This window comes from Eleutherodactylus coqui, chromosome 10 (assembly GCF_035609145.1).
Source record: "Eleutherodactylus coqui strain aEleCoq1 chromosome 10, aEleCoq1.hap1, whole genome shotgun sequence".
Taxonomy (NCBI): Eukaryota; Metazoa; Chordata; class Amphibia; order Anura; family Eleutherodactylidae; genus Eleutherodactylus; species Eleutherodactylus coqui.
Window position 1 is genome coordinate 56,787,263 of NC_089846.1, and position 15,142 is coordinate 56,802,404.

Consider the following 15,142-nt stretch of genomic DNA (forward strand, 5'->3'; position numbering starts at 1 on the left):
CAATTGTTTTGTTACTACAGCTCCTGTGCAGACCTATGCATCTCTATGGTAAGGCACCCAGCAAACTCTCTGCATAATCAGGTCCTACTTCTTCGTAACCTACAGATTGTACATTAGCATTAAGTTATGAACAGATAGCAGAAAGTTTGACTGTAGTATCAAAGTAAAACGGGTTTGTTGTCTGTTACTATGGAGATGCATAGGTCTGCATTATACCGGAGACCAAATGTGATAGGAAATATTTAATTAAGAGCTTATGCAAAAGTGCTTCAAGTATCCTTTTTTATTGGCACAATTAAAAAACAATGTGGTTGTAAAAAGAACCTTTAAAGGAGGTGGAGCCTGACATGTTTGTAAGCTTTCTTAAAGGTAACTAATTGTCACATATACTCTTCTCTATTATGAATCTTCTGAACCTCACTGCTGCTGAGCCAAAATAAATCACAAGCCTTCAATTCTTGGACGTCAGGGCACAGGCACTCAAATCAAAGGGGACCTATATGTGCTAACCGGTGACCATTATATGTTTTGAACCAATAGTAATAAAAATGAAGCTGCCTTTACAGAATCAGTAGCATACCTGAGGTAGAAGGTCACTGGTAGCTATTTTGAGGGCCAGTCGGAGAATGTCTAGCAATAACATAAGTCACCAATAAAGGGGCTGTTAATTTGCGCAATAAACCAATACACTATCCTACTAAAAGTTGTTGGACACCTGAGCAACAACCAAAAGTAGTATTTATTTCCATATGTTAATACTTAGTTCGGACTCCTTTGGCCCTAAAGACAGCAGATACTCTATGTGGCACACTTTCTACTAACATCTGTTACACTTAAGCTACTCCTTCCCTCCATTCATCCTGCAAATGTCTGGCTAATTCTTTCAAAAAAGTTGGATGCTATTCATATGTTTTGACCCTACGTTCAAGTTTGTCCCAAAGGTGTTTAATAGAGTTCAGGTCGGGACTCGGTGCCACCAGTCCAATCATGGAACATCCACATCCTCAAACCAACATAAAATAGTGTTGTATTTGTGACAAGGCGCGTTGTCTTGTTGGGAGTATTGCAGACCATTCCCAGAGTATTGCCACATTGTCGACAGCACATTATTGTGTAGAATGTCAAGTTACACCTCCATGTTTATGGTTCTTGCCACTACTACATTCCAGACATTTGCAGGATGAATGAAGGACAAGAGTAGCTGAAGTGTATCAAACATTAGTAGAAACTATGCCGATGCAATTAGGGCCCCATTAAGTATTACACATTGAAAAAAAATACTACTTTTGATTCTTGCTCAGATGTCCAATTACCTTTGGTAGAATGGTGTGTGTTTTTACACCAATGACATCTTGTATATGGCAGGATAATGCTGATTGCATTGTAAATCAAAGTCCATTATGGCTTGCTTCGCTCTATACTCTAAAGGTATTTGCTGGTCTACGGGCTGAGCAGTAATATGTTGAAGAAGACTATGACCATATGATATAAGCTGCGGTTAGTCAAATACTCCCAGGAATAGAGTAGTAGTTGCGACTGATGACTTATTTTATGGAGTCCCACATCTATACTTCGGAAGGCGCCATATGAGGTAAACTGGAAGGTATGCTTGTCGGAAAACAACATGCACATGATTATGATTCATGTCTTAGTAACATTGAAGTAATGGATAATATTGTATCAACCTCATCTTCCAGCCAACAATGACCACACAACAATCTGCCGTAAATCTCCAGTTAATAGCCCAGTAATTGTTATTGTGCGTGACTTGAAAGCTTCTGAGCAAAATAAACAAGATATTTCAATGTAATATTTCATAAAAGTGATATCCATTTTGGCTGACACCCTCTTTCCTAGATCTCACATATGGACCACATAAGGATAATTCATATCAGCAGTAGCGTCTTTGTAAGAACCAAACATTGTAGTCATTGTCTAATTTGTTGATGAATGCGGTTTGGGTAAGGGGTGTACATAGAAGCAATGGGCTGAAGTGGCAAAAACGAAAATGTGGCCCATTCCTGGTACTGGTTAATACTGCCACACCCTGAACCACCAGGGACAGAAGGACTTGGTGCTTGTTTGCGCTCACTCTCCTTTCCGTAATCCTTGGGTTGATAGGTTGGTCTTGCGAAGAGGAGGTTGTTGTAAAGTTCCAACTACCCATTAAAAAAAGCATGCAGCGAGTCAGGGTTGGGCTCCATCTCTCCAAGGGCCCACAGAAGCCACATGTACTACCCCAATGGGGTAGATTTATGTCCACTAATGTTCTGTACCTGCACAGACCACACTAAAAAGACCCCAAATCTCCAGAAAATTGGCCATATGATGGGACGGGACTATGGCAACTATGGGGTCACAGATGAGGTAACTATTACCTAGATGGAGCCACAGCGAAGGTGACTATTACCTAGAAAGGACACTATTGCAAAATGGGATCACTGAGGGGACACTATTGCAAAGTGCAGCCACAGAAGGGACATTATTATCAAGGGAGACCAGAGAGGAGATACATGTACCAATTAGTGCCACAGAAGAATCACTGTTACCAAGTGGCACCACAGAGCAGTCATTTTAACTAAGTGGACTCATAGAGAACTCACCATAACTAAGTGGGGCCACATAATGGTCATTATTACTATGAGAGGGGCACTAGAGGTAGCAGCAGGATAGGGAGAGCATGCAGAACCAGTTGTGACTGGAAGAATTCTGCATGGTGTTCTAGACCCAGAAAGAGATAAAAAAGGGAAAGCGAGCTCCGATCTGAGAAGACTTCACCTGTGTTCACTGGAGATAGTTCTACTGTAATCACGATCAGGCCATTTTCAGACTAGCTTAAATGTACATGTGATATGGATAAGTGTCACAGCCCAACTGGGGGTCTACTGCCCCAAATTCCCAGCATCATAGATCCTTAATGAGCTTGCCTGAAACTGGTCATATAGAAAAGGCATATAGGTCTTAGTTCTGATGATCTATATATACACTGAGGTTCGTCCTGGTGTCATCAATTAAAGAGATAATCTGGTGAAGGCTGAAAACCTATTGCGCAACTGGCTGCACACAGCCAAGCCCTGTCCAGCTGTAGCAGCTAATGCCCACATAATACTGCCAGTAATTTGTGGGGTCAGTGGCTGCTGTAGGTGGGCATGGTTTGACTGTGTGTGACCAGAGTCAGCTACTACTCGTGGGCCATAGCTGTTTGCTTGACCCCCCAGGCTAAAATTTACCAGCCAGCCCCTGATAGGACCATCACCAGCTCACAACAAAATAAAAGATGCAAGCGAGCAAAGAATTAAAAGTATCCCAAAATGGTGCCAATAGAATTGTCCACTTCGTTTCACAGAAAAAAACAAGCCCTTGCACAGCTCTGTAGATAGAAAACTAATAAAGTTATGGGTCTCAGAACATGGCGATACAAAAACAAATCATTTTGTTAAGTAACATAGTAACTAGAGATGAGCGAGCGTACTCGGTAAGGACAGATACTCGAGCGAGTATCATCCTTACCGAGTACCTGCCTGCTCGCCTGCAAGGATTCAGGTGCCGGCAGGGGGCGTGGAGCGGCTGGGGAGAGCGGGGGGAATGGGAGGGAAATCTCTCTTACTCTCACTCTCTCACCTCTCACGCAACACAGCGCTCACCCACGCCAGCACCTGAATCTTTGCAGGCGAGCAGGCAGGTACTCGGTAAGGATGATACTCGCTCGAGTATCTGTCCTTACCGAGTATGCTCGCTCATCTCTAATAGTAACATAGTATGTTAGGCTGAATGAAGACAAATGTCCTTCTAGTTCAGCCTGTTTCAACCTCCTTGTTGATCCAGAGCAAGGCAAAAAAAAACAAGAGGCAGAAGCCAATTAGCCCATTTGGGGGAAAAATTCCTTCCCGACTCCATAATGGCAGACAGAATAATCCCTGAATCAACCTTTGATAGTTCCTACCTAAATGTAAGACCCGAATTAACAACCCACTGGTCACCTAATGTTTATATCCTGTAACATCATAGCACTCCAGAAAGACATCTAGTCCCCTCTTAAAAACCTCTATGGATGATTTTTGCCATCACCACGTCCTCAGGCAGAGAGTTCCAAAGTCTCACTGATCTTACAGTAAAGAACCCCCTTCTGTGTTGGTGATGAAACCTGCTTTCTTCTAGATGTAGAGGATGCCCCCTTGTTACCGACGCAGTCCTGGGTATAAACAGATCAAGGGAGAGATCTCTGTATTGTCCGCTAATGTATTTATACAGAGTTATTTGATCGCCCCTTAGTGTTCTATAGTGCAAAAGTAATAAACTGTAAAAATACCCTGTACATACGTATTTGGTTTTGCATAAAATTCCTATTCATAAGCTCTATTAGTACATATAGACGTCATAGAGTAGAGCCACCCGTTGAACCCACCTCTATGATAAGGAATGGAGAGCCGCTTTGTAAGATCAGCTCCCTTTCAGATGGACTTTGGCTGTCCTTATATTACAAAGACGGCCATTCATCTGACTGGTCATCTTGTAATACTACCTGATGTGATCCCCCTGAGGAACATCTGTTGTCTTTACCAAAATTCAAAAGAAGTAGTGAAAGAGAAAAGATGCAAATAGTGTCATAAACTTTGCAAGAAAGTTAGCAAGACCATATCTTTACTTTACTATTGTTGTTCATCTCAGACCTTCGGCTGATGGTAGACCAAGGTAAGTGGACCTTTATTAAAAGTAGTAAAGTCCCCCTGATATAGAGAGGGCACCTGGTGTAACCTCTGAGACACCAATGACAATGATATCACCTGTGCAATACTAAGGAAATCCTGAAAACCTAACCTGTTGGGGAATACTTGAGGACTGGAGTTGAGAAATGCTGACCTACAGCATAGCTTCTCTCTGTATCATAGGGGTACTCGGCATGTAACTATGAGACACGTGGTGCCACCAGGAATTACGATTTCCTCCATCTTCAACTGTTATATTGTTGGAGGCTGGGTCTGTTTTATGGGGGAATGTTGTAGGTTGGTTTTGTTACATAGACATTGTTAATTGACTCTGTCATGGCACAAAGTAACTTAAAGGGTTTTTCTCATGCCAGGTTTTACTTGTTATGCAACTGTTGAACAGTCCGAAGTGCATGGCAGTAGATGGCCATGCGTGGGCACCACCGCTCCATTCACTTCAATGGGAACGCCAGTGATGGCCAACTTGGCTATATACAGTGGTCACACTGGTGGTGCGCATGTTTGACCATTAGCTGCCATTCACTTCGCCGCTACAGTTTCTGCATGATCGGTAAAACCTGTCGTGTAACAACCCCTTTAAGCTGAGCTTACGCTTCAGATAGTTGTTAGCTGGAACAACAGATATTCTTTCTGATACTCCCATACATACTTGGCTCGACCGACTGTGCAAGGGTTCTCAAGAGGAAGACTGGAGTGAGCCGATGTCAGACCTCTCCGGTGGAGGCATAACTTGCCCGATCCTTCTTTCACCCCAACATATGGCATCAGTGCAAAGTTGGGACACAGTAGATGGTTGTCCAGCATTTATCTAATATTTACGCCCACCTTTATTCTAATGGGAACACTCTGTGGCTGTGCTCCATGGGGGTTATCTGGGAATTAACATTTCCTTAAGGTCCCATAAAAAGTCATGGATGTTGGTGATTGCTCAATGGAATATCCAGTCCTGGAGGATGTATTGCCCTGATTATTTAACTGTCCTCAGCCATCTGCTATCAGAACTGAAGTACGTGATCCTATCAACCCAATAATAGTTGGGTGGGCTGTTTATTGTAGATGGTGATTAGATCACCATCAATCTGAGATGTTAGGACTTTTGAGCTGTTATTACTAATTTGTCTAAAGTAATTTGTTGTGTTTTTTATTTTTAGAGTTTATGTTACTGTTGTTTATTGTGTTGGAGGGGGGCTTTTATTTTTGGTCCAAAGCTTATGTTCTGGTATGAAGATTTCTGGACCTACTTATACTGCAGTGACACTTTCACTCTTCCCACATCTGAGTTAATGGATGACTCAGTTTCTGTTTATGGCTTATTCTTAATTAACCACAGATGTGTTTTAAGATGAAATGATCAATGACTTTGTTATGCAGAGATGAAAGGGCAGAAGTCTTAATCACAACGAGACATAATGAGAAGCGCTGAGTAAACTTCAAAAGTTTGGTTCGGCAGCTTCACTAAATTTGGGCAAAAAGATTGGTTTGGTCCAAATTAGTTCAAACTGAACCAGAACTTCACCAATACCCTTAAAACTGACCAATACCCTTAAAACTGGTGTATAGCACAGTCTAAGAACCTAGGATTGTATCTAACTACATTTGAGCAGTTTTTAAAGGGACACTCCGTTCCTGGACAAACAAAGATGGACGAACCATTTCTCTGACCAGACTGTGCATTAATATGCATCATTAACCACTGAACCTGTTTTGATTGCCCAGTACTGCCCATGTGAGCAGCATTGGCCAGTTAGAGCAGCATGTAGTGTCTTAGACTACATACATGCACAGTGTGTATCAGGTAGTCACAAACGGTTTGGCCATCTTTGTTTTGTCCAGGCCTGGAGGGTCACTTTAAGGCAAGGTTAGTGAAGAAAGAAGACAAAAGAAAAAACTGAGGATGAAAAGAAGGAGAAAAAAGACAAAGGGAAAAAAAAAGGTTCTTTTCTTCTTTTTTTCATTCTTCTTCCTCCTTTTCTCTTCTTTTTTTGAAAGAAGGAAAAAGATGAAGTGGGTTCAGCAGAGTTGAATCGCCTGAGCCTTGGGTTCGCACTGAAGCGAACTTTTAGCAAAGTTCAACCAGAAACCGGGTTAGTCTGTCTGTGTTTGCTTAACTTTAATATTGAGTGATAATGAGGAAGGACCCTTCTCTAGATCACTAGAGAAGAATAAGCTGGTGTATATGTGAGTACTATATGGCACTATGTGCTCACAGGATGACGCTATTATGCCTGCACAGTATGGTGCTGTTACAGTTTTCAGCACTGCATTATTCAATTGCAGTAATAGTGCTGTATTATGGTTATGCTACTCTTCATTTCCCTCCCTCCCTCCCTTCAGTTGCACATACGTCTAGATGACTTAGATGGGGTGCTTGTCTTCTACAGGACTGTTTGAGCACCGCATATGGCCCCTTTCAGCTCCATTTTTTTCCTGTACACATTTTTGCCTAATTTTGGGCTTCGATTGAACAAAATGTTAGCTACAGCTTCAGATCTCACTTGTGACTCTGAGTGCATTCTCAGGAACGCTATATTTTCTCCTTAGGGAGAGCACCTAGAAGGTAAGGAGTGAGGAGACTTATAAGGCCATTCATGCTCCTCTGGGTAATATGCAAATAAGGGAGATGGAACAATACCTCTGCAGCGCCACCTGTTGAGTGTCACAGTACACACTTGGTTTTGACGTCACATCACACACAAGGCATCATCATCATGTCCCATCAGATTTTATTTGAAGCGATTTGCAGAACAGACTTTCAGCATCCCTTCTCTCCCATAACATCCCTCCAACTCTGTGCTTGTATAAAAATAGACAGTGTATCCATTTTGCTATATATATATCTATCTATATATTGGTGGCAGGCATAAGGAAGAACCAGGGCCCTACTCCCGCCACCATTTTCTCATTGATGCTGTGACACGCACCTCTTACCCAGACCTCATCATGGAGGTTGCAGCCCCTGTTTACAACTTTCCCGATGCCAAAGTTGCTCTTTTATACTTTATTGATGACAATTTGTATTTTTTCTCTTTTTTTTTTTTAAACTCTACAACTAATAAAATTGCATTTACATCTATATACATCCACAATATCTGGACTTTGACACATACTTCTAGCCAATCAGCTTACTATTGTTTTCTTCTTCACCTTAGAGAACTCCTAACATTCTATAGTACTAACCCATCCTTCATTGTCCATGCTACACAGAAACAGACCATGTGACTGTGATGAGCCCTTGGCGAGAGGGGGCCCAGCCTTGGTTGGTGCCATCCCCTTTGTTACTGGGTGGCAAGAACCTGTGCAAGGCTCCTTCTCGGTGACCAGAATGAGGTATCTCTATACGCCATTGTTCCACTTTGTTTGCATTTCCTTAACCCTTGGTTGATTCTGTATCTATATTCCTGACTTTGATTCCAGATTTCTCCTTCCTGCAATCATTGTCTCTATGTTTTTATTGCAATAATATAATATTTTCCATGATAAAGCGAGTCTGCTCTGATTTTGAAACGTCTGGATTTTCTGCCGAGTTTGAGTATCCCAGAAGGATGAATTGTATGTTAAGGTTGCAGGAGGTGTCACATTGCTTCCAGTTTTCAGTTTAGTGGTTCCAGAGAGAAGGTCCTATATCTAGAGTCGTTGTCTGTTGCCCACTCCCCGAGGGCGCATTTTCATCTCAGTGAAGGGAATGGAGAACTCAAAACCTTTCCAAGTTTTCCAATTTATGCCCTACAAAATGAAGAAAAGACATTTTTTTACTTACATCCTCTATGATCTAATGGACTACAGCAAGGGGTGTTTCAAATAAAAATGGTTAATATGTAGATTTATGTGTCACGCAACTGCATGGGACATTGGATGTAGGCTAAACAGAATGAGTCACACCGCAAAACTATTCATCACTTTGTGTGATCTACAAATCAAATCAAAGAGTCCTTGCCTGGGTGGATTTGGGGCATTCAGCCCAGAAGAAAAGAAACATCATGGAAGAAATGTTTGTCATCTTGGCTTCCAGAAATCTCCATTTTCAGATAATGGCCGGCCTTAGTAATGTGCAATTCATGCGGTTACAGAGGATGCCCGTCACCAACTTATAGGGAGTCCACCAGGGCAGATGTAGGTTGACCCGCCTTAGGTCCGCCAGGGCAGATGATCTTTTCCTCCATGTGGCAGCGTGTTGTGCAGCTACATAAATCCCCCTCCTCCTGGTTCAGTGTCCTCCTCTTTAATGTTTTAGAAGTGCTGCTGTCAGCCAATCTATGCCTTTGCAACATAATTATTTTGCTCTACTGCTGTATTTGATTCTGTGCTGTATTTATGCATGGCATGGTTCTGGTAGCAGTGTACTGAGCTTGGTTCTGGTGCTGTATTTCTGTTATGAGCTTTGTTTGGGTGCTGTTTGTATATAAGAAGCTTGGTCTGGTGCTGGTTATATGCTATCTGTGTGTTTCTGGTGCTGTAATTCTGTGCTAAGCTTGATTGTGGTGCTGTATTTATGTTATGAATAGAAATGAGCGAGCGTACTCGGCCACGCCCCTTTTTCGCCCGAGCGCCGCGATTTTCAAGTACTTCCGTACTCGGGCGAAAAGATTTGGGGAGCGCCGTGGGTGAGTGGGGGGTTGCAGCGGGGAGTGGGGGGGGGTAGAGGGAGAGAGAGGGCTCCCCCTTGTTCCCCGCTGCTACCCCCCCGCTCCGCCACGCCTCCCCCCGGCGCCCCCCGAATCTTTTCACCTGAGTACGGAAGTACTCGAAAATCGCGGTGCTCGATCGAGTAATTACTCGAAACGAGTACGTTCGCTCATCTCTAGTTATGAACTTGATTTTGGTGCTGTACTTACAGTGGGTCTGGAAAGTTTTCAGACCCTTTCACTTTTTTAACATTTAAATGTTGTGGCCCTGTGCAAATACAAAAAAACATGTTTTCTCCTATCATTCTGCACACAATACCCCATAATGCCAAAGTAAAAACAGAATATTAGAAATCTTTCTAAATTTTTTTTTTAAATGAAAAACTAACATTTTGCATGGACATAAGTATTCCGACCCTTCAGTATGACACTTGAAATGTAGCTCTGGGCCTCCCGTTTCTTTGATAATCTTTGAGATGTGTCTATACCTTGCTTGGAGTCAGCCGTGGTAAGTTCAGTTGATTGGACATTATTTTACTAGATGCACCCCTGTCTACATTAGGTCTCACAATGCATATCAGAGTGAAAACCAAGCCATGAGGAGGAAAGAGCTGGGTGCAGAGCCCAGAGACAGAATTGTGTGGAGGCACAAATCTGCAGAAGTCCACGGGCATGCACGGTTTCCAAGTGTGGTATCCCGCAGCAGATTTCACCCATGCCTGTAGCCATGAGGCCTAAAAAGACATTTACTCACCTGTCTGGCTGCTGTGCGGGTCTTCTCCATCGGAGCCGGATCTTCTTTCTGCACCATGCTTTTTTTTTTAAATCTGCTTTCCCGTGGATCTGCGGCATGGACGTAGTGTCTGTGCCATAGATGGGACGGCTTCCATTGACTTTAATGGAAGCTATCCGTGTAGAAAACCTCAGAAAATGGAGCATGCTGCGGGTGTATGCGGGTGCAATCCGCACACCGGGAAAAAATGACATCCGCAGGTATTTAATTACAGACGCCCAGTTAATGTCTATGGGCATATTGAACTGCGCATCATTCGACCCGGATTCCACAGTTCAATTTTGCCCGTGGACATGAGGCCTAAAGGCTTCCAAGAGCCCAGTGGCCTTCATAATTTTTAAATGAAAGAAGTTTGGAACAACCAGGACTCTTCCTATAGCTGACTGACCCACCAAACTAAGTAATTGGGTGAGAAGTGCCTTGGTAAGAGAGGTGACCAAGATCCAAATGGTCACTCTGGCTGAGCTGCATAGATCCTGTGTGCAAACGGGAGAAATTCCAGAAGGTCAATATTCGCTCCAGCACTCCACCAATCTGGGCTTTATGGCAGAGTGGGCAGAAAAAAAGCCTGTCCTTGGTAAACAACACATGAAAACCCCACCTGGAGTTTGCCAAAAAGTACCTAAAGGACAGTGAGAAACTGTGTTGCTTTTATGTTATCGGTTTGTTCCTGGTACTGTATTTATGTACTAAGCTTGGTCCTGCTGCTGTATTTATGTTATGAGCTTAACATAAATTGTTTTTTTTTCTTATAACCAGTGGGCAACGAAAAATCTGCATGGGGTGCCATCTAAGCTAAGGCCAGCACTGTTTCAGATATCTTCATCATGTTCAGAAGAGGTTGAGTATTTTTAAGACATTGCCGTCTTGGGGCAGACACCAGGTTGTGTCAGGCGGAGCCTCAATGTGTGTGGTATGTATTGTGTCACCTTACGCTTTTTAACTCTTACAGGGCAGGAAAGACTCAACAAGCCTCACAGCAAATGCCAGTTATGGATGGCCTGACCTCGGCTATTTGTTAATGTAGTTGCTTATTGTAATGCAATAAGAATTTGTAGATTCAGTAAATAGTTACAAGATTTGTCTTGGAGCTCAGGATCCCAATGGCCACACGATGTTCTTGTAGAGACAGGGCGGATCCAAACACATTGTGATTCCAAACAATTTAATACAGGAACAAAACTGCTGTTTTCAAAAGTATTTTTGGTAATGTTCCTGAAGAGGGTGAACATGACTCCGGTCTCTTACCTGGTGGTCTTTGTTGTTATTGTATAACCCGTTGAGGTTGGCGTAGTGGCAGTTTCTGTACCACCATGCTCCTCTGTACGACATGGCACATGGAACGATTCTTGGCTGAGTGTCTCGGTCACGTGTAGCAAAGACCATATTGTTGTGATAGCCCATGGAGTCCCCTAAAAAAAAATATAAGTCAGTGTCCTCACCTGCTCAGTCACCCATTGTACTCAGATTCTGTATCCTCCCACCATATGATTTTCATGCCAAAGTTGTTGTTATTCATAAACAACTAAGACAGGGACAGCATCTACATGGGGTGCCATTGAGAGGGGGGTGGAGGATGCAGTCTGAGGTCTGTGTATATGTAGGAGGTCTGGCCTGGGAGTCTGGTATGTGGTCTGTACTAATTTAGAGATCTTTGTCTGTGGTCTGCATTGATTTAGGGGTCTTGTCTGAAGTCTATATTTCTGTAGGTCTGTTGTGGTGGTTTCTATTTCTTTAGGTGGTCTGGGGTCTGTTTTTATTAAGGAGTCTGTATTTATCTAGGGGCTATGGTATGGGACCTGTATTTGTTTAGGGCGTCTGATTTGAAGGTCTATATTTATTTATACTTGATACTGTCAAAGCTGATACTGGCATGTATATAGGGGGTCTGATTTGCAGCCTGTATTAATTTAGAGATCCTTGTCTGAGTTCTGTATTTGTTTAGGCGGTCTAGTTTCAGATCTGGTTTTGTGTAGGGCTTTGGTCTGGTGGTTTGGTTTGGTTTGGTTATTTAGGATGGCTGGTTTGGGGTCTGTATGAATTTAGAAGGTGTGTTCTGGTGGTTTGTATTTAGGTGATCTGGGAGTCTGCATTTATTGGTCTCAGGTATGTATTCCTTTGAAAGGTCTAATTTAGGATCTGTATTTAGGGGGTCTCGTTTGGGTCAGTATTTATTTAGGACGACGGGTTTGGGGGTCTGTGTTAGTTTAGGGCAATGGTCTACAAATTGTGGCTCTCCAGCTGTTGGGAAATTACTACTATCCAGGCAGACTGACAGTTGTAGTTTTGCAACAACTGGAGAGCCACAGATTGGAGACCACTGTTCAGGAGGTCTGGAGTCTGCATTAGTTTAAAGGTCTGTTCTGCGGTCTGTACTTATATAATGGTTCTGTTCTGATGTCTCAATGTGTTTAAAGGGACTGGTTTGCAGTCTCTTAGTTTAGGAATTCTGAGCTTATGTCTGTATTTGTTTAGTAGTCTGTTTGGGGTGGTTGTTCTTTTTGGGGTGTGAAGAAGGGAGTCTTATGCAGTACTTGTAATTCAAATGCCTTAGGTTGGGAGCATGACCTAAATAAATGGGGTCTAACTGCGATGCTAATGGGATATGTTTGGTGGATCACTATGTTAAAGGAGCTGTCCAGTTGCAAACCATTGATGCCCTGTCTGTGGGATAGGCTGTCAATAGTAGATTGGCAGGGGTCTGCTACTCAGTATCCACACTAATCAGCTGTTTACCAGGTCGGTGTGCTCAAATATTGAGCTGTTTTCTGCAGGAAACAGACAGTTCCATTCTTACAGCAGTGGCCTGGTTTGGTACTGCAGGCCAAGTTCACATACACCTTAATAGGAACTTTGCCTGTAATACCAAGCTTGGCCACTGCAGTGAGAACAGAGCTGTTTGCTTCCTGCAGAAATCAGCTCAGTACACAAATACATCAGCGGGAGGGCTCTTTCACACGTGCGTATATCGGTGATATACGCCTCCCATCTGATGCATTGGAAACCAATGCTTCCGTTCAGATGGATGTATTTCCGATGCGTAAAAACGGCCAGCCAAGATGGCACATACGGAATATGCCGTCCGTCCTATAGACTTCTATGGGAGCTGCCCAGTGTGCTAGGCTCCCGTCCTGTCCTGCCGCATATATTTATATTCCACAACACTTTTGCTCAATTCACAACCTGATTGGTAGTTTGGGTTGGCTGAATCCCAATTCCAGCAACCTGATTGGTTGTTTGGGTTGGCTGATTCATAGTGATTGGTTTTTTGGGTTGGCTGAATCCCAATTCCAGCAACCTGATTGCTTGTTTGTTGTGAATTGAGCAGAAGTGTTGTGGAATATAAATCTATGCTGTCCTGCCCCCTCCCACTGCTGGCAGCTGACAAGGGGTGGAGAGGGGGTGGGAGTTTAGCATACTAGCTCCAACCTCCTCCGCTTGCCGACAGCCTGCGAGGGAGCAGAGAGTGGGAGGCAGTTTAGCTGAGCTAAACAGTCTCTCCCCCCTGCCCGGCTCAGCATTGAATTGCCTGCTCACGCATTTTTTGGCCGCGCTGTGGCCGGCCAAAAAGCTTCACACCCGTGTAAATGAGCTCTGATAAACGGCTAATCAGTGGGTGTCCTGAGCAGCAGATCCCTGTAAATCTACTGTAATTTACCTATCCTGGTCTCACAAACGCCCCAGAATCCTATAAAATATAATGTTTCTTCACAAAAAATCAGGAGCCCTCTTCGTACCTAACTTTCTTAACTATTTTAAAGCAGCCCGTTTAGCTCAATTTCCACAAATTTACGCAGAATCTAACTCCTCTTTATGGGTTTCTATAGAAACCTCACAATAACGCCCCCATACCTGGCCATCCCTACTCTGGACCAGGTCCACCCTTCCAACCAGTCTTCAAAATTCAGCCCCTCTCTCATTTTTCTCCATTTTACTTTGGCGGCAAGTTCGGTTCAAGATGACTCTCTGGTCTGATCTATCTCCACTTACCCCACTCCTATCTAACCCAACATTTCCTCCAGGTTTGAATGTCTTTTCCTGGTGGCAGACTAAAAATACTTACCCTTTTATGACTTTTTACTTCATGGCAGACTTTGCAACATGTTAATTTTAAATTTATATAGGCTCTTAATTTGTCTTTGGACTTAATCAATTTCATCTATACTAATTGCACCTGTCCTATACCAATTTCTTCTCCCCCTGCGTGGGGTCTTCGTGGCAGGTCTGTTGCTAAAGTTAAAATTACTTTTAATAAATACTTTTGAAACATAAATGACCTAATAGGCCGTTAATGGTTTATAACTGGGCATCTCCCTTCAGCTTCTTCTTGATAAACTATGCTAAGAACATTGTCTGCTCAACATGTCCAAGTACAAAATGGAGATTACATGTGTTAAAGAAGCAATGAATATGTTCTTCATGGTGTAGTGACAAACCTGCATTTCCTTTATATTGACCAAGCCTCAGCCTGAACATTTGTTCTTCAGACTCCACACGGAAATCATCGTACAGAGCGTAGGCTGCCTCCGCTGCAGTCCGGAGATCCACACGTAACTCATAGGAGCCTGAAGAAGAGATCTGGTGCAGAGCAACGTTACCTGCAGAAGTGAAGTATGGAAGATACATGAGTAGACATGGAAGAGAAGGATCTTCTCAGTAAACTAGACAGATGTCTCAATAATGACATGAAGACCAAAAAGGGGACATCAAAGCACAACAATATAAACATCCTTGAATCTCCTTCTCTAGAATTCCTTTTGAAGTAGCCTAAGGATAAGTTAATACATGAGAGTTGTGGTAGAATCATACATGAAGAATAGAACAGTGACAACCTCCCAACCAACAAAGCAAATCTGGGGCCTATGATCTTGTAGGCAATGGAGAATCGCCACACTGAAATTGAAGATGGGGATATAACTTTACATTACAGGCAATTCAGTCTAGCCTAAAATGATATTCGTTCACCAAAAAGCTCCAAACACTCATTTCAATAAATGTAT

The 15,142-nt window shown here is 43.0% G+C and overlaps 1 protein-coding gene across 3 annotated transcripts in view; it reads right to left on the reverse strand.

The window, feature by feature from the left end:
* Positions 1-7,433: 7,433 nt before the first annotated feature.
* Positions 7,434-15,142, reverse strand: part of TNXB (tenascin XB) — a 72,014-nt gene continuing 64,305 nt past the window's right edge. For all 3 annotated transcript variants that reach the window (XM_066581050.1, XM_066581049.1, XM_066581051.1), the window contains 3 exons: positions 14,579-14,740; positions 11,391-11,554; positions 7,434-8,450 (listed from right to left, as the gene is read on the reverse strand). In XM_066581050.1, the coding sequence (XP_066437147.1) occupies positions 8,352-8,450; positions 11,391-11,554; positions 14,579-14,740 (425 nt within the window). In that variant the 3' untranslated portion in view covers positions 7,434-8,351. The remainder of the gene's footprint in view (positions 8,451-11,390; positions 11,555-14,578; positions 14,741-15,142) is intronic.